General features: G+C 36.6%; 2 protein-coding genes across 9 annotated transcripts in view; one reads left to right on the top strand and one right to left on the bottom strand.

Annotated features, from left to right (window-relative positions):
- The window catches only part of LOC132126049 (spermatogenesis-associated protein 16-like), a 47,960-nt gene extending 42,315 nt beyond the window's left edge, over positions 1-5,645 (top strand). The window contains exon 11 of the mRNA XM_059537045.1: positions 5,354-5,645. Coding sequence (XP_059393028.1) covers positions 5,354-5,593 — 240 coding nt within the window. The 3' untranslated portion in view covers positions 5,594-5,645. The remainder of the gene's footprint in view (positions 1-5,353) is intronic.
- Positions 5,646-15,396: 9,751 nt separating this feature from the next.
- LOC132126270 (protein ECT2-like) overlaps positions 15,397-26,846 on the bottom strand; it is a 28,879-nt gene continuing 17,429 nt past the window's right edge. For 5 of the 8 annotated variants that reach the window (XM_059537418.1, XM_059537417.1, XM_059537416.1 and 2 more), the window contains 7 exons: positions 26,322-26,441; positions 24,353-24,491; positions 21,967-22,121; positions 21,261-21,368; positions 21,002-21,142; positions 19,529-19,827; positions 15,397-16,270 (listed from right to left, as the gene is read on the bottom strand). In XM_059537418.1, coding sequence (XP_059393401.1) covers positions 19,540-19,827; positions 21,002-21,142; positions 21,261-21,368; positions 21,967-22,121; positions 24,353-24,491; positions 26,322-26,441 — 951 coding nt within the window. In that variant the 3' untranslated portion in view covers positions 15,397-16,270; positions 19,529-19,539. The remainder of the gene's footprint in view (positions 16,271-19,528; positions 19,828-21,001; positions 21,143-21,260; positions 21,369-21,966; positions 22,122-24,352; positions 24,492-26,321; positions 26,442-26,846) is intronic. The other 3 variants (XM_059537420.1, XM_059537422.1, XM_059537423.1) reach the window with 1 other exon arrangement.

Below are 26,846 nucleotides of genomic sequence, written 5' to 3'. Positions count from 1 at the left end.
CCCTGTGGTTAAATGTTAAAAACATATGATTAAATGTTGCCTTGGCTGAACAAAAAAATATAAAAAATTAAGCTGAATATAATAATTTAACTATTATATGAACATTTTTTAAAAAGTGCTAAAATTACTAAAACAAAAACTGAAATAACTATAAATTAAAGGTAAATAGAAACTTTAAAGGGGTCATAGGATGCTACATGATAGGCCCCTCCCATGATAGTTTGATTGACAGTGGTGTTTCATTACATGATGTAATAATGAACATAGTAATCGTCATTTACTCCCAACATGTGAGTTGCTGAAGCTGCAGTGGATTACATTTGTTTCTGAAGGGAATGCGCCCTCACCTAAGTACCTAAATGCATCTATTGGCACGGATCATTTGTGATCCATCTTTACCAACAGAAGAAGTGAGTATAAGGTTTTTTAAAGAATCTTTGCAAATTGCCTTTCCTAATAATGTGCTAATTAGCAAGTTTCACGATGAATGTGGCTTAAGGAAACAGTCTTTCTAAGAGTGGCCCGGAAGAGAGGGGCGGGGTCAGCAGAGCTCATTAACATTTAAAGGAAAATGGTTCTAAACAGCTTGCTCTGAAATGAGCCGTTTATGACTGAATAAAATTGTTTTTTACACAAAAATTTTGAAATTTTAACAAAATTATGTTATGGATTTTTCATTAAGAACCTAAAGAATCATATCAACTTTTAAAATGGGCATCCAATGACCCCTTCTAAAAGAAATGACAGAGCACTTAAAATTACTGAAACTTCATCTAAAAGCAAACTAATATACAACAAATCTAAATGTATAATATACAACTCTTAAATTTGTAAATACATTTTGTAAAAATTATATGAATACCACTAGTATATAAATTCGTACCTCATTCATACAAATTCATACGATTTGTGTTAAATCATTCGTATTATACGAGTTGCACAATTTGTATGAATTTGTACGAATGACCTACACCTAACCCCGCCCCTAAACCTACCCGTCACTGTGGTCTAGACAAATCATACAAAATCGTACGAGTGAGGTCGTACGAGATGATACGAATTAGCCACCTCGTTAGATACGTACGAATTTGTCATGAGATAGCGTTAAGAGACTCCATGACCTCTAACAGGGGTCTCAGAAAAAGGACACAGGAACAGGGTTGTTTCAGAGGTTATTAACCATGTTTCATTTTAGTAGAGTGGAGGATGTTGTTTTCAGGCCAGTGGGGTTATGGGTCAGACTGGAAAGGGAATGTGTTGTCTGGACTTCGGTTGTGATGAATTATGCTGAGGAAGAAATGATGACACTCACACTGTCAAAGACAGTGCATCAGCGGGTCACTCGCTCTCAGCCACAGCAGCGCCTGTCACTGGGGGTTACTGATGGACCCTTATTAATCACTCCATCAGCTGCCCGCACCTCAGAGCTGCTCTGATTACATCACACGGTCCTGCTCAAACACACACTCTACTTTAAAGCTCACACTCTCTCCTGTGGACATGACCTTTCACTCCAGATCTGTCTCATGCATCATCCAGCCAGCATTAGGGACAAAGGGAGTGAGGGAGGAAGAAGAGGGCAATGGCCAGAGATGAGGCCCATCCTGCAACCAATGATGTTTAAATACTAAAACCAGGGGCAGGGGAAAGACATTTCTGGCACAGCCGTGTAATTGCTCAAGGGCACAACTTTTGGAAAGACAGCTGGTTTGGAAGAAGGTTGCAATTGGGTATTTTCTTTACGAGATGAAAGATAGTGCTCTGTAAAAGCACCAAGCCATATTTCCACACACTTAAAGTCATCACACCATCATTCACAGCTCAAATCATTATTGTGGGCGTTGTATTTTCTGTTTTGTGGAGCATGTGGTCTTCTGCTTCATTCTCCCAATTTAGCAGTACGTCTAATCTTAAACTAAACATTGCGGACTATCGTTTTTTAAATGAAGTCACTGGAATAATCTTCACCCAAGGTTTTCTGGGTAGACCAGGCCAAAAGATTAACAGCAACCAAAACATGCCTACAAGGATCTGAGCCCAAGGGAGACCTCTGTTATCAAATACTGAATACAGACTGATCTGTCAGCACACATACATACAGCCTGGACACAGATTCCTTCTGTTAATCTCAAGATGTGATCCATCTGCCCTCAGAAGATAAAAATACCAATGGTACCATACAGTGGCCAAAACATGAATGACAAAAATTTTATTAAATTAAAATTTGAGAATAACTGATTTACCAGATGCTAAGCTTAAGGTGCTGAGCAAACAGTAACTTAACATATAGCAGGCAGCATTATTAACACTAAATATCCGTGAAAATGTGTGATAAAAAAAGGCTGTACATAAAGGCATAAAAAGCCTAAAAAAGACATTAACCTTCATATGCAGCCCCAGTGCTTCCCAGCCCTTCATTTCCTTCATATTATTAAGTAGTTAATTTATGAAGCTCGGCAGCACGTCCTTCTCAGAAACCCACCAGCCACAGATTTCATTTCCAACCCTAATTTGTTCTACATGAATCAAAGGGGCATTAACTGACACATTCTGATGAGTGCTGGAGTTCACATATTGTGGCCGTACATGTAATGATTTGGCTGTTTGTTTGTTTTTTTGGAGAGTCATTAGATGCTGCCTTTCAGGCTGTCTTTCCACCACAGTAGCATAAGTGCACTCATCCCTGCTCCAGCAAATGGGCATCTTCACACTTATGACCATAAGCTACATGCTCTCAGCTTGTTTCATTCTTTGCCATCCACCATCCCATCTTTTTCTGACTCCTCCCACGGGAGGGAGAACGGATATGTGTAATCATTCTTACAATAAGTCTGCGCTTTGGTGCTTGTTGATTCATTCTGAGAGCAGAGAACAATCTGACTTATGAAAAACCCTGCAGAAGTGTGACCTTTGACCTCCTGAAATGGAAAAAACTTCAGGCAGCCTGATCTCCTTAGCATACTTAAGTACTCATGTTCACATATTTTTGGCCTTCTAACCATTTACATAGTTAGACACTTATTCACTAGATGGAGTTTTGGGTGTCCTAAACTTGACAACAATTTTTGTAAAAGTATTTTATCAAACAGATACATCTTTTAACTTTAGCAGAAAATAAAGAAAGACTTATCACAGCTTTAGCGCTGATTCTCGTGCACTGATTGTCATGACTACAGCAGGGATGCAGAGCGAGAAGGGTCTGACTGAGATATAATTTTAGCCAGAACTACATGATTGTCCCCACAGCAATAATAAAAATGAATGAAATCTTGTTTTTCTGTTCACATATTCGCACAATTTCGACTGTGGCCTCCCAGGGGCTGAGTTTAGGACCCCCAAACTCCATCTAGTGAATAAGTGTCTAACTATGTAAACGGTTAGAAGGCCAGTAAAGGCCAGCAGGACTGACAGTCTGACTGCATAATGAGCTTTACCATATTTTTGAAGCAACGGACAGGCTCTTTGATCAAGGCTCTGTTTCCTCTCTGACGAGCAGGCCTTTTTTTCTGGACGGAATGATGGGCGCTGACAGGTTTGATAGGCGTTTTGATAGCTCGTGTATCGCTGCTGAATACCTGAGTGATAGCAGAAGCCAGGAGCTGGGCCCAGCACACACACACACACACACAGATATGCACAGTAACGAAGGGCTAATTGTTGTTGGGATAGAGCCAAGTCTGTGTGTTTGTGAGTGGGTGGCAAGCCCGTTTGCCCATTGCTCACTCTAAGCTGGACATGAGGACCGAAAACAAAAAGGAAACATAAAAAATGGAAGCGCATTTGAGCGAAAAAGCGAGCGAGAGGGAAGAGAGAATGCTTTTGAACGTGGAATGACTGTTCGGCCCACTGCTGTGGAGCTTTCAGGCCAGTTCCCAGAGGAGAAAAAGGAAAGAGCTTCCAAACAAACACACTTGGACTGAATTCACAAGGAAACAGGACTCAGCACCTACCCATAACTGTGTGTTTCTGAACTACAGAGCCTCTGACACTTTCTCTCTCCCTCCACCTTGCCTTTCTTTTCCATCTCCTTACTCGCAGCTTTTCTTCATCTCGCATTCCCTTTCATATTTCACTCCCCCTCCTTCCTGTTCTCCGAGAGCAGACACAATAAATTCCCACGCACCGCCATATTCTCAGAAATGAGAGGGCAAAAGGGGAGCCACGTCCATTTCTTTTTGAGGTAATTAAGTCTCTAAGGGGGGGTTGCGAGGTCTCAAAAATGTGCTTCAGTGTTGATCTGAAAACTTCTCAAATGCAAAAGCTTGATAAATATGATATGTCCCTGTCTTCTGATAGTGTGTATTTGTTTATGTCTTAACGCAACAGAACATACAAAAATGAATATTAATGTCCCTTGTTATTCTAAATTTAAGTGGATCACAAAATGAGAAATGATCTTTGCATGTTCTCATTACACTTTAAAAACTTTTTAAAATGTGCTAAGTCAGTAAAAATATAAATTAACTGTGTAAAATTAACTGCATGTCTTCATATGAATACATTTTCCACATTAATTTTAAGATTATAAACTTAATGGATAATGTTTTGTTTGTTTGTTGATGTTTTTTTTTTTTTGGTAACATTTAAATTAACTGATTTTCTTCAAGTTATATATATTATTTAACATTACATAAATTATATAATTTAGGTTTATAAGATCTGATGAGGTAGAAATAGCTTTAAAATCTAGTCTTATATCATTTTTATATTGTATTAAAAACATTTAATTAAAATAATATATTTAAATTTATTTAACATTATGTTGTTTACATTTTATGTGATTACATTTATTAAATTCTACAAACATTTAAAAATATAAATACTTTTGCACCATAGTAATGATAAAGGATTTATTTAATAATAAAAAGAAATCTTTCTTTTGGGCTGAAATGTTAAAAAATGTAATAAAATAAGGTTATAAAAGAAAAGCAAACAATAATCAGGGACTGTTAAACTTCTCAAACAACCTAAAAAGTATCATAAAAGTGCAACAAAATCCAACAGAACACTGAAATCTAATTTGTGGATTCCCACATTCAGATTTTGCATGTCAAGATGCAAAGTTTGAGGTTTAATGATGGCAGATGCTGTAGATTTTTCAGTGTCTTCTAATCAAATGTGCAAAATTCAGATACTATTTGAGAGCTATGGCAAAGGGAAAAGAAACTCAAATTTCATCTTAAAGAGCTGTACTGTATACTTTGGATGGATGCTTTTTCTATGGTGAGTTTTGCTCTTTTTCCTGGTTATTATACTGTACGCCTTTATCACATTGAAAGAGTGTATATATTCTTCAGAATGTCTCATAATGAAGCTACGCAAATAATCATGTGGGTGAACCTTTCCTTTTCAGGTTGAGGCAGTGAAGGAGATGCTTTATCAGATAGAGGAGACATACCTGAAGAAGAAAGCACTGAGAGCCACCAGACAGCAAAAGGCTAAAGAGAAGAAAGCCCTGAAAAAACTGTCCCTCAGGAGTCCCACCACACCCCCCCAGGGCCAACTGAATGGAGTGACCGACCCACAGCCCAGTCATCCAATAAGTGAGCACCTACCGCCACCCCACAAACACTTATCTTCTGCCAAGAAGTAGGACACTCCACCGGGCCATTACTCCACCCTCAGAGAAATAAATGGGCTTTGCAGGCGAACAATCATTCAGATCTGTCTTTTCTCAAATCATCCCACATTCATTTTACATCTCCCTCCTCCACACAAGAAAAGTCGGTTAATACATATATATTGAATTCATATATTTAATTAGCTTAGTAATTAAAGGTATTTTTTTAAAGTGACACCATTTTATTAATTTTTACAGAATTATTGTAAAATTATAATAATATATTTTACTAATATTATCAAATATTTCTAAAGCATGAATTAATTGCAGTGCAACAAATATTACCATGTTTTAAATGTTTAACAGTAAAAAAAAACAAAAAAAAAATTTAATAAATTTTTTTTTTTAATTAAATTTTTATTAAATTTTTAATAAAATTTATAAACTATATATATTATGTTAATTTATCGTCATTATACGTATAATTATCATCATTTATGTATAATCTAATATTTTGAATTATATGGCGCTTAGTAAAGGCCTCATTTTCTTTAAAGGAATAGTTCACCTAAAAATGAACATTTGCTGAAAACGTACTCACCCTAAAGCCATACAAGATGAGTTTTTTTTTTTTTTTTTTTTCAAAACAGATTTTGAGATATTTAGCATTGCATCACTTGCTCACCAGTGGATCCTCTGTGGTGAATGGGTGCTGTCAGAAGTCAAAACAGTTCTTAACAAATATAGCAGTGGATTTTGATATGAAAAGACAGAAGGGGATTATCTTTTTCAATGTATATTATGAATTATGGTCTTTTTTACCAATAAGTGACTGTTTAAAGTTAAATTGCCTTGATGCATTTTTTTTTTTACAAACATGCAGCTTTTCTCTTCATAAGATGTTCACTGATTTATTGGAGTAGTGTGAATTACTGATGTCTTTATCAGCTGTTTGGACTCACATTCTGATGGCACCCACTCACTGCAGAGGATCAGTTGGTAAGCAAGTGGTGTTGTAGTGCTGAATTTCCCTAAATCTGTTCTGATGAAAAACAAACTCATCTTCATCTTGGATGGCCTGAGGGTGAGTACTAATTTGCAATTTCAGGTGAACTACTCCTTTAAGAAAAACACAATTTCTCAATATAATTCCTTTTGGCTTTGGCCTGAAATTTGACCTGAGAAAATGTATGTTCCTGAACACCACAAATGCACCACAAGCTTCAACAGTAAAAGCAAAACCAGAATGTCATCACTGATGCATGACTATATTATTGTTTGCAGGGGAGTTAATGGCTTGATTTCACAGGTTACAGTCGGAGGCGGAGGAGGATTGATCAGGCGCTTCAAAACACGGAGTAAACATATACACACACTCACCAAAGGCTCAGTCACTCACGTGCTGGGTGAAGATTGATCGCTCGCATGCACACAACAGGGGTCCCACGTTTTCAGCCATCCAGCCTTATTGACAGCTGTGGAAATCTCTATGCGCACACACACACACACACACACACACACACAATGCTGATTCATGTAAGTCCTTGAGTTTTGCTACATACAGTACCAGCAATCTCCATTATCCAGGACCCAATTATAGACAGTCCCAAATTATAGTGCTTAGCCCTGAGTTTCTGACGTGCCCGTCCAGTGCCTTTAGGCAATTAGGAGGCTTTGGTCGAGTCTGCACGGCACCAGTCAGCAATTATAGCGTATTCATTTCAATACATTAATGGCGTTCATCGAGTGAGGTGAGAAGGGAGGACATTTGCATTGCACCCTATCGGCATGTTGTAGAGATTAATTACAGTCGCATGTTTTCTAAATAGTAAACAGTTATTGTAATTCAGTGTTGCATGTAAAAGTTCGGTGGTGTTTAGATTTGCGTAATGATGTTTCTGAACGCTGTGGATTTTGATAAATCACGTTAAACGTGTGCTGATCCAGTTTTCGCTCATGTAAGCAGCTCGGGTGTTACATCATTATATACTACATTTGTGATTGAAGTATTTCCGTCCACAGCTTGAGAGGAAAGATTTTAAATTAAAAAGGAGATGAGAGTTTTGCTCGCATCTATTTCTCTAAAAAATAACCAGCGCTCCGTGGTTCACATGATAAGCTATTAAGTTTCTATAAAGCATGCTGTTTCTGCAGGAAAAATATAGATGTGGGTCTCATTAACACACACACACACACATACACAGGTGCTAAGAAAACAGTTTTCTAGGTTTTTTGTTTCTCATTTATATTTTTCGTATTTAATTAACATTTAGCAAACATCCTTATTTGCATAATTTTGTCTTAATTTAATAAAATCAAAAAGCAGAAAATTAAAAATTTTTAACATTCTTATAATGTTGCTGTGCAGCTGATAAGGCTTTTAGATCTCTATGATATTCTGGTCTTTATATATATGACTCTAATCACTCTTTCAATATTTAGCCTACAGCTAGTCCAAAATTTGGGGGCAGCATATTTATTTTTTTGTTTTAAAAGAAATGAATACCTTTATTCTGTAAGAACATATGGATCAAAAGTGATTTAAAATGTTACAAACTATTTCTCAAGCAAATAAATGCTATTATTATGACCTTTCTATTCATCAAAGAATCTTGTTTCCAGATAAATATTAAAATAAATTATAAATTATTTATAAATTAATTAAATGTTCTTGAGTACCAAATCAATAATACAGAGATTTCTGAAGATTATTTTTTACAGTATTATTGTTTGATTAAATAAATACATGCATTATCAAGCAGGCAAAACCTGTACATCAAAACACTTAACATATACTCTACATTAAATGAATGTCTCTTTAAATATACAAATATTATATTTTGTGGTATATTTTTCATATTTTACTATTTTAAATTAAAAAACTATGTAAATATTAAGAATAAATTTTTACTAAAAATCCAGCAAATTGATTAAGTGGTATTGACATGCTATAGAATACACAGCCTCTTATGTAAAAAGAGTGTTGCTATGCAACAAACTTAATGGTCTATTATGGGAGCTGTGCATTGATATGGCAAACAGACCAAATATATATATAGAATATCATATAAAATAATATATACCTTATAAATATAAATTATAAATATACCTTATTTCAAAATGTCAACAATTCATATATTCTAGATTCATTACATGTAAAGTAAAACATTTCAAAAGTTTTTTTGGTTTTTAATTTTGATGATTAGAGCTTCAGCGAGGTCTGAAACTGTCTGCCTGGAGGCAGGTATCAAAAGTGCTAAACTACAGTATATGATAAATATATACAGGAATAACTCTCAACATTAAAATAAGGAATCTTAGTATATAGAAGCAGATGGCAAGCCAAGGTTTGACTACAAAATATACAGTTGTCAGAGAAGACGATGATGAACTTGGCTGACAGATCCCGGTGTGTGTAAGGAGGTGCTGGTTTTGCAGTGATTTCAGGTGGGATAAACTGTTTGCTCTGAGCCCAAAAGAGCATGCAGGTAAACATCTCTCCTGCCAAGTTTTTTTTTCACAAGTAAGAAGTTGGGAGATCTTTCTGATCTAATACAGTTAACAAAGAATGTGCTGCTGTGGTTAGAACTACAGGGACTGAGCAGGACAATGTTCATTTTTCCCTTTCTCTCTCCTTCTGTCCCCGTCTCTCATTTGTGAGAGGAAACGCAGAGACAGGTTTGAATCTGTCACTGGAGTGTGGAGTACAAAATCAGATCTGAGCCCGTCTCCTTCCAAACTATTCTACAATCAGAACAAACAGGGTTCTTCAGAAGAACTTCACTCTGTGTGGAAATAAGCTAGCCCCTGTTCTCAAGCTGTCGAGAAACATTTAAAAGGGAATGGTTTAGTAGGAGACCGTTCAACATCAAACCATCATACCACATTTAAACTATTAGAGACAGATTAAAGGAATCCAAAAAAGAAACTTGTCAATTTTTACTCATCCTCACGTCATCCAAAACTCATTTAACTTTCACTCTTCTGTGGAATTCTGCAAGAGATATTTCCAAGAAAGTTCACAGTCAAACTCCAAAAGGAATGAAAGCTTTGTGTGAGGAACAGGCAATCATTGAAGACATTAGGCTTAATATGGAAAAGAATGGGCAAATCTAAAATACAAAAATACTAAAATACAAAGTCTGCATGCGTCACAAATTACAGAGCCAATATAGAATTCAAAATGAGAATAAGAAAAAGTTAAAATTCCTGTCTTAACAACAACAGTAACAAAAACAATAGGTCTACAAAATATTACGAAATCCTCACACGCAGCTATTGCATGGCTTCAGAAGATATAGAATTATGCGAATAAGTCATATGGACTATTTTAATGGTGTACTTTAATTGGAGTTTGACAGTCCACAGTCATCATTTCCTCTCATTGTACAGCAGCTTTTTTACATTCTGCAAGAACATATTTCGTGTTCAAGGAAGAAAGCCATTTAAATGCAATTCTGGTTGTCTATTCCTCAGAGGTTTTTGGTATTCTTAACTTTTAATGATCCATTTTCTACAATAGTCGTATAGCCTAAGATCAGAGAACTTGGGGGGAAAAATATCTCTTTTGACTTGATCACTGAGAAAAATTGACCCTCGACCAATATATATCATGATAAAAGAGCTGTATATTATCAGAAACCAGACTTCCACATGAACTTGAGTGAATGAATGTGATTTGGAGAATTTTTGTTACATTCATACCTCATACAGCAGGGTTATGATCAAAGCAGGCAGTGCTGAATTATGTAAGGGGTTTCCCAGTAAATCGGCTGAAAAAGGGTAATACTTCAGTTTTACAGCTCAGTTGTTGTAAATTACAGTCACTGGATGAGGTTTATTGCAGTTTTGACTAATATTACCTTTTCATTGCAAAATCATAAAGACGTTTAAGTCTATAAAAAACAAAAAATACCACGCAAACAGGAAAAAACAAGAAACTAACGGTTATATTACTCCAAGAAAATTAAACTCTCAATCATTTAAAACATGAAATATGGCAATATTTACGGTTATATATTAAAGTGTGGAATGCATCTAATAAGATTTTCATGATACCTGCAGCGTTTATCCCTCTGTGCAAACCCATCAACAAAAAAATAAAAAAATTGTTTCCTCCTGTGACCTTTAGCTGGTACACTTCAGCAACTGTGCTTTGTAAATGGGATGAGGTATTTGTAGCACTGAATAGATGAACAATTACAGCTTATTACGGCTCTCCTTTGCACAAACTATTGATCTTGTGCAATGTTACACTCAGAAATGCCCGCCTGCAGAACATGATGGAAATTAGACTTTCTAATTATTTCCCCAAACAAAAGGAACGAGTTTGAATCCTCTGCTGGAGTTTCTACATCGAGTCTCAAAGTAGCATCTTTGAAGACACCCACAGGAGATTCAGAAGACATAAACAGGCATCTCTGGGTAATCTGAAAGAAGGCGCAGGGTGGCAGTTATTTAAATTGTCTCAGACTGCGCCAGTGCCATTGAATTATCAATGCTCTATAGCAAAATAGTGGATAGAAATGGCGGTACAAAGGTTTTGCATGTGTAGCTATATCGCACATGACACACAGCGAGCTACTATAGCTGGGTAGTAGCTGTCTGTACTCCGGATATCAAAAGGATTTATTTAATAGTCACTCTCCAGAGGCAACATGTTACATCTTTATGATGCTGAATGAATTTTCAAGGTTACGTTTTTAATGCTCGTTAGACGAGGAGGAAGATTACGAAATTATATTTAATTGGACGCATTTTTGAGGCGTGCTCTGATTTTGTCTCCCGGAGACCGAACAAACTCATTCTCTGAAACATCAAGTGCCGACTGAATTTCAGAGGAAAGCCATTTTGGGCTACAGTCATTATCGCTGCCTTGTGAGAGTTAACGCGGTGCGTGCTCATTTGGGAATAATCCGAGTCCTTTGAACATAAGGAACACTTCAACGGATTTCCTGCACAGACAGTTAAAGCAAAGAAAGGACTGGTGATAAAACAGTGAATGCGCGTGAGGAATGGGGGCGCTAATCAGCAAAAGGAAGATAGATGTTGGCACCTTGGCCCAACCCGACGTGTCAAAATTTGGCTAGTTAGCACGGACCAGTTGCTTATTAGATACTGTAACTTCGCCATTTGTCAAATCCATATTTCCATAAATTTTTTATTGGTCATTTAGATTTACCTGTTTAATATTTAAATGGAAAATAGTATGAAATGTTACTTTTTAATGTAAGATTATTAATAATAGCCTTCTTTTTAGTGCAAAATCATGTAGTCCAAACAATAGATATGTGATGGAAGATTCGATTGCATATTTTACTGATCCAGACACGTTGACGTGTCCATCTTGTTAGGGTTGCTTACAGTAAAAATCAATGGGTTTTCCAACATGCCACAACATTGCATAGCCTGTGTGTGTAAAAACCACCAAGATTATGATTCCCAAAGAAATGGGAAAATTTTTCAAAGGTGAGAATATCTTGGTTTGTGTTTTTACATGTTTTAATGTTTTTATTGGAACTATGATAATTTGTGTGTGTGTTGGCCAATGCCTTCATCTTGTTGTATTGTGTTAGTTTAGCAAAATCATGCACATAACTATGGTTGCAGATACCGTCAACTTGCTCATATGAAACCAAAATGCATGCAACTAGTTTTTCGTAAAGTCCTGCACCAACTGAGCCCCAACTGAATGGAAATTCAAACAGATGACTTTAAAGTATTCTCTTGCTATAAGAGAAGTCTCTATATTGCCCTTCATTCTTTTCCCATTATCACTAGAGACTCACCTGTGATGAGATCTGCAACTGGAAGCCTGGAGCTCATTGGGATACATCATCAATAAATCATTAGTCTTTTTGTAGAGGAAAACTCGCTGCATTCTAATGAGAGGTTACTTACACAATCCTCTGTCCTACTACAAACAAACCAACAGCTTCTTTTAGCTATTTGTACTCGACATTCACAAGCATCTGTGCACTAATGCATCATTTAGCTGTGCTTTTCTTCTTTATTGATTCCACACAGCATGCAAAGGAGAGAAACATAAGGAACTAACTTGGTATACTAACAAACTTGTCTGATGTCCTAAACACCCTCCCACAAGAGTCCCTTTGCCCTTCGTTATCTTTGGCCAATGCGAAATGATCTGTGGCCTCAAAGATTAAAAATTTTCTTGTATGCATTTGTAACTAGCTTCTAGTGTGGTCAAGTGTTGCGTGATTTGCTCACCAAAATACAGAGCCTTAGGTTATACATTTTTCAGTAGCAGTTATTCAACAACTGTTAGCATTTTTCGGTTCTCTGGTTAGCTTTAAGTGTGAAATGATGAAATTCTGACATCAGAGTTTGTATCAGACACATTTCATGTTGCCATATGCGAGTGGAGCTCATGAGCCTTTGCTCCACACTAGAATGATGTAAACCATGTGTAGACCCTGTTGGCCTTGTTAGCTTGTCTCCTAAAGTCATCCTGTCTTAGCTTGGATATTTGAGCAAAAATTTGTCTTGGCACCTGATGACTGGTAAAACAGAATGAGCTAATAATCCAGAACAAATCTGGACAGAAACAAAATACAAAACTAATGCTATTTCACATCTTTGTTTGCAACTCAGGTCAGGTCATCTTTGCTGTATTAAATGCTCTTTAAAGGAGAGAGCCAAGCTCAGGGCAGTGACCTGTTCTTGTCTACGAAATGCTCCCTGAGTAGGACGGAACATAGAACAAAGGGCCTGTACTTGCCTATTCAACGATAAATGAGGCATTCATTGGCTTTGAAGTAGAGGAGAGGCAACTATAACAAGAAAATCAAGACCACTGTTTTCCTTTTTTGATATTCCTGGCCTTTATTTGCCTCGGGGCTTCAGTGTTAGTTCAGCATCCAGGATACTATTCAGCATCTAGCCTTTAGTTAAAGAAAAAAAAAAGCTGGCTGTAGTGCCAGAGCTCAGCTACATTAATACAATAAAAAAACATATTCAACCATATTTATATAGCTTTAAAAAAAAATGAAGGCCTCCTGGTGCAATAATGAGCACTCATGCCCCCGGTTTCACAGACAAGACTTAAGCCTAGTCCTAGACTAAAAGGCAAGTCTGAGTTGTTTCAAATGAAAGAAACTTGTACTGATTGATCTTAAAATATATCAATGCCTTTGTTTTGTCTCAAGATGCACACCAGTAATGTTTTTTTCTAAGGGATGTTTATAAAAATTACTTAAATGTCCTAATTGAACTATGGCCTAATCCTGGTTTAGGCTAAGCCCTGTCTATGAAACCAGGCCTTAAAGTGGCACAAAGGATTGTCTTAAGACTGTACAAAGCTGCTTAAAGGGATCATTTGATGTTGCTAAAAAGAACATTATTGCATATATATGCATATATCGCATATTAGAACATTATTGCATTTTGTTGCCTTGTACCTTACATGTGCAATGACAATAAAGTTGAATTTAATCTAATCTAATCTAATCTGTGTATTTGGTGTACTGAAATGTGTTTATGTGGTTTAAGGCTCAAAAAACATTTTCCACATACTGTACATTATTGTTTCTCCTCTATGCCCTGCCATTTTGAAACGCATTGATTGAAAAAAGTGTCAATGCATAATGATTAGTCTATTTGATGCTTTTAGGCTCAAAGATCCATATTGGTCTTCATGAGTGTCTTCAGAAGTCCAATTCGGAAGTAAATCTGCAAGTGATGCCATTGGCTCCTTATGTCAAACAGCTGTTTGGCTGCATCACAGATATGTTTGAGAAGCTTCCGTCAATGACACGTTTAAAGACCAAAGAGACATTCACATGTGACTCACATCACCCACAATGGCTCTCAAAGAATCTGGGATCAGATCCAAATACATTGAACGATCATTTCTGTTGACTGCAATCCAACGCTACACTGTTTTTCTGGTAGAAAAGCATGGAACAATTATTCTGTGGGTTTTGATTGACATGAGAGAGAGTAAATGAGATGAATTAATGTATAATGAGAGAACTAATGAATTAAGTACTGCTCACAAAGAAGTCACCTGCAAACCAAGCAGGTCAGCATGCCGAATTCACAAGACCAACTTTAACATCAGCCAAATTTGCAGAGGGAACTCACACAAAACTCCCAACGAAATAAATAGATTTTGCCTTTGAAACTTCGCAGAGCAACATTAAATGGGACTGCGCATAAGAACAACTGTAAATGGCTTTGGGCTTAAAGGAATAGTTCACCCAATAATTAACATTTTGTCATCATTTACTCACCCTCATGTCATTCCAAACCTGTATAAGTATCTTTCTTATGTTGAACAAAATAATACATTTTGAAAAACCAAACAGTTGACTCCCATAGTAGGAAAGAAACACAATGGAAGACAATGGGGACCATCAACTGTTTGATTACCAGCATTCTTCAAAATATCTTCTATGTTCAACATAAGAAACTTATACAGGTTTGGAATGACATGAGGGTGAGTAAATGACAAAATGTTCATTTTTAGGTGAACTATCCCTTTAAGGCCCAGATACTTTATTTACAGTGTTCTGCTCAGTCTTGCTCATGTCTTTCAAAGTACTCAATTGACAGCGATTGTGGATGAACGCTTTCATAATGTGCACTACCTAGTGGACTCACTCGTACATGCTCAGAAAAAATCAGCTTGGATGTCACAGTGAAATGTGCCTATTTCGAAAATAGTCCTTAAAGACTCAGTGGAATGTATAGTTTGGGCTTTAGTTTATTATACAAGATAGGAAAAAATGTTTTGCAGCGTTACATTCTCACCTGAGATCCATTTCAGACAGATTCCTCATCCAAATAGCTGTTTTCAAGCAGACAAGAACACGAAGGCTTTATGCTTCCTTTATTGATCAAGAATAAATGAAGTCAGCTTTAAAAGTTGTCAAACCAATAACATTAAAACCACCCACTCCAAACAAATCTGCAGTAGGCAAAGACATTATAAGAATCCCTTTTACAGACAATCGTGAAACATGAATACATTTGTGACATAAGTGTAGTGACTACAAAACGGTACAAGCAAAAGAGACAAACTATTATTAGTAGACAATCACAAAGAGGAAAAATACAATATTTACACATAAATATAGACAGAAGGAAAGATTTACATATAGAAGTGATTCTGGAGAATAAATATGGCAGGCTGACCGCAATAACTCTCTTTAGACTTGTAGAAACCAATACCCTAAATCAACAATAAAAATCACTTCTAAAAGATTGCAAAAACATAAGGTCGCTTGTTTAAACCAGACCTTACTGTGGCAGCTTTTTGCATTTCCATTTAAATGCAACAGCTAGATGTGTATAGCTTTATAAAAGCTGAAAACTAGATTAGTTTAGATTAGGGCCTACCTTGTAAAACATTAAGAAATACTTTCAGTGGTTAATAACTGTGTGAAAACTCTACCCATCTAATAAACATCAGAACATGTCGTCAGAAATGTCTCTTTTATGTTAATTAAATTGGACATCGACATCAACACAAGCCATCCTTCATTTGGTGGGTTCTGGACCTGTAAATTAAACCCAGGTGGGGGGGCTTGGGCTGTAGGCGTCAGCCGGACGTGGTACCATAGTGTGGAAATTAATTGCAACACTGGATGCAAAAGTTCAGTACAGGTGAGTTGTGGACCGGCTGAAGGTATGATATTTCCTCTCAAAGGCGGAGGACAGGTTGATCATGGATGGCGAATGAACAGCCTGGAAAAAGAAAATGTAAGCGATGAAAAGAGAGTTTTAGGGTTATTCCAGGTTATTTCTATTCCAGTCTGTAATTAGTTTAAGACTCAAGAGTGCTGAATTGTAAATGGTGGATGTGTTAACCTTTGGTGCATTTTCATACCCAGAAGACCTTGTTAAAGATTCAATGCAGAGACGAAGTGTTGGGTAAAGCTGTAATGCACTTAGGAATAATAGTTTTTACAAACTATTCATACTGCAGTCTAGAAGTTGGCGGTATGAGCTTAATTTATTTTTATTTTTTTATCATGGCGAGTGATTTTATAACAATTGATAGATGATAGAATGACCATGATAGAAATAGTTGTTACATTAAATACCCAAATGCTAATGCCTATATGGTTTATTCCAGCAAAAAACAAATGCAAATTATTTTTTAAAGCTTGGATGCAATCTAAATGCTTATAAGAAATTAAATCTGGCATTACTATGTAAACAATTTCACATATATAACATGAATTAAAAAACAACTAATAATAGTAAAACTAAAATTATAAAAACTGATCAATCTAACCCTAAATTCTGATTAGTTGAGCACAACAAGTTTTTGTAAAAGCAACCAAGAGTTGAAGATGAACTGAATTTATATTGAATTTGCACATGAACTGAATTCTATAATGACGTGTCAAGATAACATTTCTACTAATCACATGGAATTGGTGTTACTTTATTTTTTAATCATCTTCTAGAGCAAAACATACTTTAAAGTGAATAAATTACAAAATATTTAATAAAACTAAAGTTAGTGTCATTTATATTGCTATGCAATGTTTTGCAATATGTTGGCAATAAACAGTTCTCACAAAAACATGGGTCAAATCTTTTAAAAAAAGTATTAACCTATGAATACATTAACCTATGATTATACATGCATATATAACCTGTCAACCTTTCGGAATAATTAATTTTATATATTTTTAGATTTACTTTTTTTTTTTTAGATAATTTGCATAAACATTCTGCATTGTAAGCGCATTAATATCTGTTACTTTTTTTTACATTTCCATCCACAGTTTACTATGATGCGCCATTTACATTTAGTCTTCATTATCAAAATCTTTTTCCAACCAACATTTTATCAGTAAATTTGTTAAAGAGAATATATTTAGTGTCTCACCGCCTAGTGTCTACATAACTACAGCTCATCTTCATCATCATGGGTTTAGGGTAGGAACTAATCAATAAACAGCGTTGAGGTCTTTTGACCAAAAGCCAGTGTTGGGCCTTTTTTAAAATGTAAGCGTTCTCGCAGAACCCTGAGGTTTCACAGGTTTTTGTGGTAGTTTATTCAAAAGGGGTGAGTAGAGGCGAGGAGAGAAATCCATGTTAATGATTTTGACTTTACAAGCTCGCTGTGGTAAGAATGCACACGGTTGACCCTTGTTAAGTGTTCACCATTCAGTACCGACAGCGTTACCCAAAGGAGTGTGTTAACCTCCATGCAGAGGATAATACTGTATTCGTCCCTTTTAAACAAAGATGTGAGGGTGAAAAGGTGGTTAGCAAACCACAAACCCAATTTCTTGTTTTAGCCTTACTCACAGATGTAACAAGCACCAGGCTGCTTTCAAACATGCACACCAATAATCCTATTACAAGCATTGCTTAATAAGAGTTAAGGTGGCCTTGCACTGCCATTGGAGGCCTTGAGATCAATAAAAGGCAGCCAATGGCAATGAGGGGGAAAAAAGATATATGATGAATTGCCTCGAGTGTGCCAAACGAAACATTAAAACGCTAAGATACACACAGGCTCCATAATACGGATGATAGTTAATGGGATCAAATTAGAAATAGGAGCCAATTTACGGCTGTCACACCCATAGATCATGCCAGTACCACAGTAAAAATATGAGATTTATGGAAAAAAGAAAAATCGCATCATACGCTACAGTAACAATTTTGTCTTTATATAAGAGCCGTCATTATACTGAGAACTATAGAACTATAAAAGCATCACAGATCTCATATTTCACCCAACATAAATGATCTGATGTCAGTGTTAAAGGGATGCTTCACCAAAAATAAGAATAATTGTGTCTGCCATATTATGTCACACTTCTCTGTTAAAGCAAATTGAAAAAATATAGTTTTTATGCAATGGAAATCTTGTTTTTGTCAGAATAAGTTGGATGACATTGGCCTTTTTTTTTGCACTCATATAAAGCATGAATTATCTTTTTTATTTCCCCCATGGATCAAAAAAAAGCCAAATTTGTAACACTTTTCCATATAATGAAAGTGAATGGGGAATGAAAAGTAGTATGATAAAAAATACTTCATTTGAAATGGACTGTTTCATATGACTTATGCTACAGTTAAAATTAAGTTATATAATAGTTCTGAGAAAAAAAACAGACAAAAAGTTAAGCCATCTTTACATTTTTCCTCTGCTGTCCGAATGCCAAAGTTGCTGTTAACTAAAACTATTACAAATTGATTTAATTCATTTAAACAAATTAAAACCAATAAAACCAATTCGCATTATTAACTACTTGCTTATTTGTATGCCTATAAATAATAATGTATTGGCTGTTTATTAGTACTTATAAAAACACATATTCGTAATGACCCTATTCTACATCCTTAATCCCACCCAAAACCCAAACAACTACCTTAATAATTATTAATATGCAGCAAATTAAGAGTTTATTGCGGCAAAGGTCATAGTTAATGGTTTGTTAATATAGAGAAGTTAAAATAAATAAAATAAAAATAAAAAATAGCTAGATTAAAAAGAAAACCACATAAAATGTAAACTAAAAACCTATTCATAATACTAATAAAACATATAATATTACACAATTGTAAAATAAAGCACATTCAGTAATAGCGTGGAAAGTGTGAATATGCAAAATTTCAAAGAGATTATAGCAGTGTATAAATTGGGTGAAGAGAGGATGTCAATTTCATTTCAGTTACTATTATGGAACTTTATTTGTCATTTGATGGATCCCCATTTACATTGGGAAAAATAGTGTAGTACTAGTACACTTTTTCAACTTCCTTTAAGTCATTCTTAGAGAGGTCAGCATGAGGGTGAGTAAATGACATTCTTTTCATTTTTAAGTGAATTCTCCCTTTCGAACCAGTCCTCAGATGATCTATAAATGAGTGCCACCATAGCCCATCCGTGCGGTAGTGAATTAGTGTCAACACTATCCCCAGATGTGAGTTAGTAATTCACAGTGAGTCAAGAGACAGAACTGCTGTGCTCACATTTAAGAGTCCTACAGGAGGGTCTCCTGCCGCGGGGACCCAGGGAACCTGCGCTGCGGCTCGGGGGGCGCCAGCATCTCTCGGCACAGAGCTACGGGCTGGGCCGCTGGGAGGGACAGGATGGATGGTCTGAGCTGGGTTTTGGGAGCTGCGGGTTCATCAGCACTCTCTGGACTGCACGGAGTGCGGACACACACCGGGACCCTGGGCCGCGGGGCATGGTCCAGAGAGTTCGACCGCTGAACCACTGCGCTTTTAATAGAGCCCGTCAGACTGAACGTAGAGGCAGAACGAGACATCTACACTCACACGGAGGGAAGAGAAAAAGAGAGAGCGCATTAACCTCATCTTGCACCGCCTCTACCTCCCACGCCCTCAGAATCATTCACTTTAAAATTGAAAGAGGAAGTGACAAATTTGAGCGTGATCTCAGGATTTTTCAAATATTTAGAAGTGCATGAATCACCTTAAAGAAAAAGGTTAAAATATCCTTTTTCAAATACAGCACAGAGCACAAGACCCCTGATGCTGCAAGAAAGAGAAGCATGAGTGAAGGACAAAGGCAAACTGCGAGTCCTCTGAGAGGCAAATGCAAGCCAGCTGATTTAGCAAGTAATACTCCAAAGGTAGAAAATAAGATTAAATGTGCATTTTGACTGTATGAGAGATCTGAATTCATGCAAATGCCGGTTTAGACCAAGTGTGATATGAGTGAATGACAGAAGTACATATTTAAACAATTTATGTGACAAAATTATTCTTTACAGTTCAATGTACACAGTCATCATTGGGGGGGGAGGGGGGGGGCTGTATAAAAGGTGGATCATTGTAGTTTAATATTTTGTGGCTAACACCAAAAGTTACATTTTCCACAAAAAAACAATGCACTCCCTATGGACCTAAATGTTCATACTCTTACTGTTTTTACTGTATTTTTAAATGAATTAAATGCAGCCTTGGTTAAAAACAAAAAGTAAATGTTACTTATCCCAAACTTTTGAATGGTATTACACCATTTCTTTCAGTTGTCAAAACCAGTCACATTTCAATACCATTTGTTATTTTGTACCAGTTCATAATTTCCAATTTTCCACATTAATTGTATACATAATAAATTAAATTAAAATCAAACAGCTCTATATATTAGATCAAAATAGCAATACTGTATTTTACTAAAAACATTAAATATAAAAAAATGTTGTCCAATCACAGCCATGCTGCTATTCAGAACAGCACTCTTGCTCATGTAACATTTCTATAAAAAGTTAATTGAAAATGGCCACTCTGCTCCACGCCAGCAGAAATACACAAATACATTTTTTTTTTTTTTTTATTAAAACCTCACTCTCATGTCACATGTATAGCTGTCAAACTCAGACTTCTTCAATTTATTCAAAGAGTGTATTGCACCCTGAAGGAGCACACAGACACATCACATATCATTGTGTGGTGAAAATGTGTGTGTAGACTCACAGCCAGTGTGGAGCTGCTGGACATTCGGCCAATGTGATCGGCATCTGGGCCAGGACTCTTGTCATCTGGGGTACCATTGGCTAAAAAGGCCCTCTGGAGAACACGCTTGGGGGTTTTAGTGAAAGAAAATGCTCGTGTGACCTAAAACACAAATGTACACAATTTGCCTGCGTTTTCTACTTTATGATGTCATTTTCAAGAAAGTGTCCTGAACGTTGACATCAAGACCAAATCAATACTTTCAAGTTCCTCTCTCTACCTTCTTTGATGTTTTTTTGAAGGCCCTGGACGCTCGGCTAAGCGTGCTGTCCATGTCCTTTGTGTTCACTTGGAAAGAGTCAGGATCGGCACTCTGAATGAGATCTTCCTGTTTAAAACACGGGGCAATTGAATAAATACACAGTGATACTTCTGGCCTGTCAAAATGCACAGAGAAGCGTCACTGTTCAGCCTTCCAAACAGCTGGAGCTTCTTGATATACACAGGAGCAGAGAGCGAGTGTAGCTACATTTCACGCCGGTGACGTGTGGGTAGGTTGACACCTTATGGCCAGTGGGAAAACCGCAGGTCAGGCCGAAATGCATTTAGCCACAGGGTTTGGTCCGGATGTTTGATTATAAAGGGAAATACATGCATCTGTCTGCCAGCGCCAAATACATGTGCCGTTTCAGAAGGTCTGGGCGGGAACTGCCGTTCTGCAGCATGAAGATAAAGACGTCTAGATCTGAAGAGTAAAGTTCAAGTACAATTCCACTCTTAATTACATTAATCTGCCTCCCAGTTTAACCACACAGGAGCATCTAATAGGATTAGCAAACACCAAAAGGCCCACACGAACCTCCTAATTTATAGCCACAATAAAAAAAAAGCAGAGCTAATGAAATAAATAATTGAGTTCTGTTCCAGACCTGAGGGGGATGATCTGAGGAGGAAGTGGCTATGTTTTTGTGTGTGTGTCCGCTCACCGCATCAGCTCGGCAAATCGTGTTGGCCACTTGACGACAGAGAGTTTTGAGCCAGGCAGATTTGAGCGTGTCTTCGGCCGTCAGCTGGAAACTGAACAACAGGTTCTCCTGTTCTGTAGGAGGACGTACCACCAGGGCAAAAGCGTTCTGACACTCTGAGAGAGAGAGAGAGAGAGAGAGAGAGAGAGATAAACATGTGAGGTGTGAGGTCAGGGATGTGACCTGAAACTAAGGCCTAAATCTAAGTCCAAAGGCAAAAAAATAGAATAAACTGGTGGAGTTTGTACTATATCGTCAAATGGCCACTCTCATAAAATTATGATCTACATGACCTTACCGTTTTAAATCCATGTTTTATTATCGTCCTCTCATGGATTATTTTCTGATAATGACCAGCTGGCTATACATTAACACATTTGGTTTGTGCAGAAACAGTAATCAAATGAAATGTCTTCTTAAAGAATATAATACAAACATAAAAAAGCCTATATATGGTTATTAAACTTTTTTGGGTAGAATTTATAGAAGAAAAAAAAAGTAAAAAATGTTATGTAATACCATCCACCAAACCTATATAAATTAAAATTGTATTAATATATATTTATACAAATGTTGCTTGGTTCAACATTCACAGGTTGTTTTGAATGTGTCGTCTTTCCAAGTGAAACAATATTCAATAGGAAACAATGTAGGGCAGGAGTTCGTTTCATCCACATTTTATCATATTTAAGTGCACTACAGGGAAATTAGCTGATTTGAAACATGAAATGGGTTCCAGTACAAGGAGCTGAATCCGAGACAAATTTCCAGGCTTCAGAATGTTATCTTCATCAATAATGTGCTATTATAGTGTGAAAAATTATTGCCTTCCTGTGTCTTTAGCTCATCAGAATCCAGTAAAGCAGGTCTGAGTGCTATATTAAATATGCACAATATATTCTAAATGATTCTGCTGACAATATAAAATCATTCTGTGAATATTGCTAGCTAAGATATTATGGGCTTTTACGTGGCCATTGAATTTGGAAGACTAAGGAATCAGATTGGTTTTGTGATTCTTTCATTATCTTATTTGGCATGAAAGTGTAAAGCCAGACGGTTTAATAGCATATCTGCTCAAGACAATAACAAAAACCCTGTTGGACCTATAAGTTTCATTCATTTCTGTGAATCGATTTCAAAGAGTCAAATCAAAAGTCTTGTTCAATAATATGTTAAATTTTTCATTCAAAAATGTTCCTGGAAATGCTCATTTTTGTATGCTTTAATAAAACTACATAAAAGGTAAATATTGCAGTTTATAATTATAGAATGCAACATGACATGTAAATGTAATGTAATTTTTAAGCTGTTTAAAAAAAAATACAATTCCTAAACTACACTGAAAAAGCTTGGAAATTACTGTAAAAAAAGTCAAACTTAAATTTACAGTAAAAAGCTGTATATTTCATTAACAGATATAATGTTGAAATAAAAACCTACTGAAATAATCAGTTTTGTGCCTTTATAATTACTGACAGCCACCAAAACGCAGATGGAAATGAGAAAACCATGAAGAGTCAGAGCTTTTCCACAAGCTGAGGTTAATAATAATATTCTTAGTGCACAGGGTGCACAAGTGTCATGCATATCAATTCACAACACCATAATTATAACACACAATGCTAAAATTATTTAATAAATATTAATTTTAAGCACAGATGTTACAAATGCACAAAACTGACAAAAAAAAAGAAACTGGGTTATTTCAATTAAAAACCATCAAATGCTTTTTCAAAGGAATTCTGGTAATGCCAATTAAAATTGTGTTCCCCCACTGTAAATAATAAAATGACTTCTTATGTTTCAATTATAAATATTTTAAATGTAACAATATTTTATAAAATAATTGTTACCGCTGCCAAATATGGCAAGGGGCGTAACATTTCCGTCACACGCTTGAGATATTCAGCCTATCACAACACATTGGATAGCTGGCCAATCAGAGCTCCCCGCACTTTTCAGAACGATGAGCTTCATAAATAATTTCAGAAAGGCAGGGCAGAGAGGAGCACCAATAATATACAGTATGTGGAAAATAATGTGTTTTTTTAACCTTGCACCATGTAAGCACATTGCAGTTCACAAAAAATACAAAATAATGTTATATAATGTTAGTCATCATATGACCTCTTTAACCAATTTTACCATGGCATTTTTACAGTCTTTTACCTTTAAAATAGTGTTTGAATTTTCTAACTGCGTATCCTGGCCAGCTCTACAGTGAAGTGACACACTTTATACATAAACAGACTTCACCTCCCTCTCCAGGGTGCTAATTCAGAACACAAAACTTCAGAACACGAGTGCACTTGGTGGGATGCAGTAAGCCATGTGGTCCCCTCACCTTCTGTGTCTTGGATGTCAAGGACTCTTCTGATCTGGGACAGAGGCATCAAGGCTATGTGTTTGAGATGGGCGGGCGGCCGTGTCTGACCCAGCGGACTCCGGAACGTGGTTATCACCTTGTGTCTCTTCCTTGCAATCTGAATATGAAGACGCAGAAGGAAAAAGCACACACACACACATTAAACACTTAATACATGCAGCTTTCTTCATAATGCAGGAACGTAAAATGTTCTCTCCTGTGCTCTGGTGGAGCAGTGGGGAGACCTTCAGGTGCTTTAGTGGAGCCAAAATATGTAATGCATATTGGGGTGACATATGCATGCAGAGGATTTCCTAAAATGAATAATTGATCACTCAGAGTCTTCCCTTCTCCCTGCTCTCATTACCAGGCCAGAACCAGCATTGGGCGAAGACGACCACAGCTGCGTGCCGGCACATTCTAGCAACCCCCTCCAAAGTGCTTAAACGCATCCCCTCTCTAATTGGGGAACAGGCCAGAGAGTCGAGTCAGCAAGCACAAATTGCACACGCATAAATTATTCACTTTTTCCTTCAACGGTACCACTCGCCTATTAACTGAACAAACAATTGTTGAGGTTGCTGAAAATTTGGAGAAGACGACAAAAGGAAATTGAAAAGAGATGTCCACTCAGGTCTATGACAAAGGGTAAAAAAAAAGAAAGAAAACACACTAAAACTTTGAAATCTAATTTAAATACATTAGCTAGTTTCTCAGAGAGGTAATATATAAAAATGTTCATAGATTTACAAAACGTTTTGATTTAACCAAAAATGTCAAATGCAGTAACCATCAAAAGTAATAACATTTTCCTGACATGTTGCATACTCGCAAACATTATAAAAAAGTATTTTACAAATATTAATACTTTAATCATTAATTGTCTGGTGTTTTCTTGGGGTTATACTTGTTGCAGACCTGCCAACCTTGGAAATGAGTTTTGAGTACCATCAGTGTGGTGAGCGTGGCAGGCGGGTGGGCAGCAGGTGGGGTGGTGGTTTGGTGGGGTGGAGTGGAGTGGGGGTAAACAATTTACTGTTTACAGTTTTTTATGCTATTAAAAAAAAAAAAAACACTCCAGTACACTTCTGTATATGACTGGGCGATGTGAACAAATGAATATCTCTGTACTTTTTGGCTGATATGCGGTATACGGTACATAAATGAAGTCTGTGGAGTTTAGCTGAGAAACACTAAAGCAGGAACTCATACACAGCAAAATGGAAATATTTCCATGGCTTTTTTAACATTTACAGATGGAGAATATACCTGTGGAATGCAAGTTAAACATTAAGGAAAACAGCACATCTCAAACACATTAAACAGCGCATCTCTGTCAGCCTTACATGGTGTTTGAGTTTTATTGTTATTTCTTTTATTTTTATAGAAAATACTTCACGTTGGAGGAATAGGCAAAATATTAAAAAGGTGCAGAATTAAAACAAAAAACAATTATGTAACCTAGATAATTTTAAATAGCCAAAAAGCATTTTTTTAATGAAGGAAAACATGATCATCACTGATGGGGTGTATTCAAATAGCAGTCAGTTAATTTTATTTTTTGATTAAATGTAAACTGAAATGACTGGAAAGATCCAGATACATAAACAAAAATAAATGATAAATCTCACTTAATAGCTCCAGAAACCAGCTGTGCATAGCTCCAAAGTGCAGTCAATCTGATACTTGACATTCACTTAAATGAAATCAATTTAATCGTTTATTCAAACGCAATGTGGGTGTAATAATAACAATATGGAGAAACTCTAGCTAGCAGCTTGACATCACAAGGCTTTCGTTAATCTAACACCATAAACAAGACCAGAAATCAAGATTAATGTCTTTCATATAGTGGCACTGCTTTGGGGAACCTGATGGAGCATTTGTATTATGAAGAAGTGATGGGTGGAGGGTTATGGTGCTGTTACAAAGAAAGACTGAGCTTTACCTCCAAACAGTCGTTGAACAGAAAGAGTGTGACATGTTCTCCCCGATCGCAGGGTTTGTCTCCCAGAGCAATGGTTTCCACCCTGTGAACCAGACTCCGATGTGACGACAACAAATTTGCCTGCAGGCACACACACACAAACATACATACAAAAAAAATCAGTTTCCACCCTGCAAAACATTTGCAAGCTTTTCAGCAAATGAATTAATTATAAGTGACTGGTGTGCAGAAGTTTGTTCTACCAAACACTACGGCCGATAAACATGCTGCATTCCCTGTCCCTGAGCCTGCAGATTCCTCAGAGTGCTGTTCCTGGATCAGACTCTGTTGTGTCCATGCTGCTTCAGTTCCCATGAGCTACAAAAGCCAAACTGATCCAGGAAAAGCACTCCCAACTGCGTGCTCTTATTGGTTTTGCAGCCCCGTCTCTTGACGCAGCTGTTCTCTGACAGGAGACAACATGAGCTGACTCACTCTGATCCATTTAGTATTGAGAGAAAGTTTCAGACAGCACGTCTGCATCTC

This window comes from Carassius carassius, chromosome 44 (genome assembly GCF_963082965.1).
Source record: "Carassius carassius chromosome 44, fCarCar2.1, whole genome shotgun sequence".
Taxonomy (NCBI): domain Eukaryota; kingdom Metazoa; phylum Chordata; class Actinopteri; order Cypriniformes; family Cyprinidae; genus Carassius; species Carassius carassius.
The sequence above is the reverse complement of the archived record's forward strand: the minus strand, read 5'-3'. Positions and strand labels throughout refer to the sequence as shown.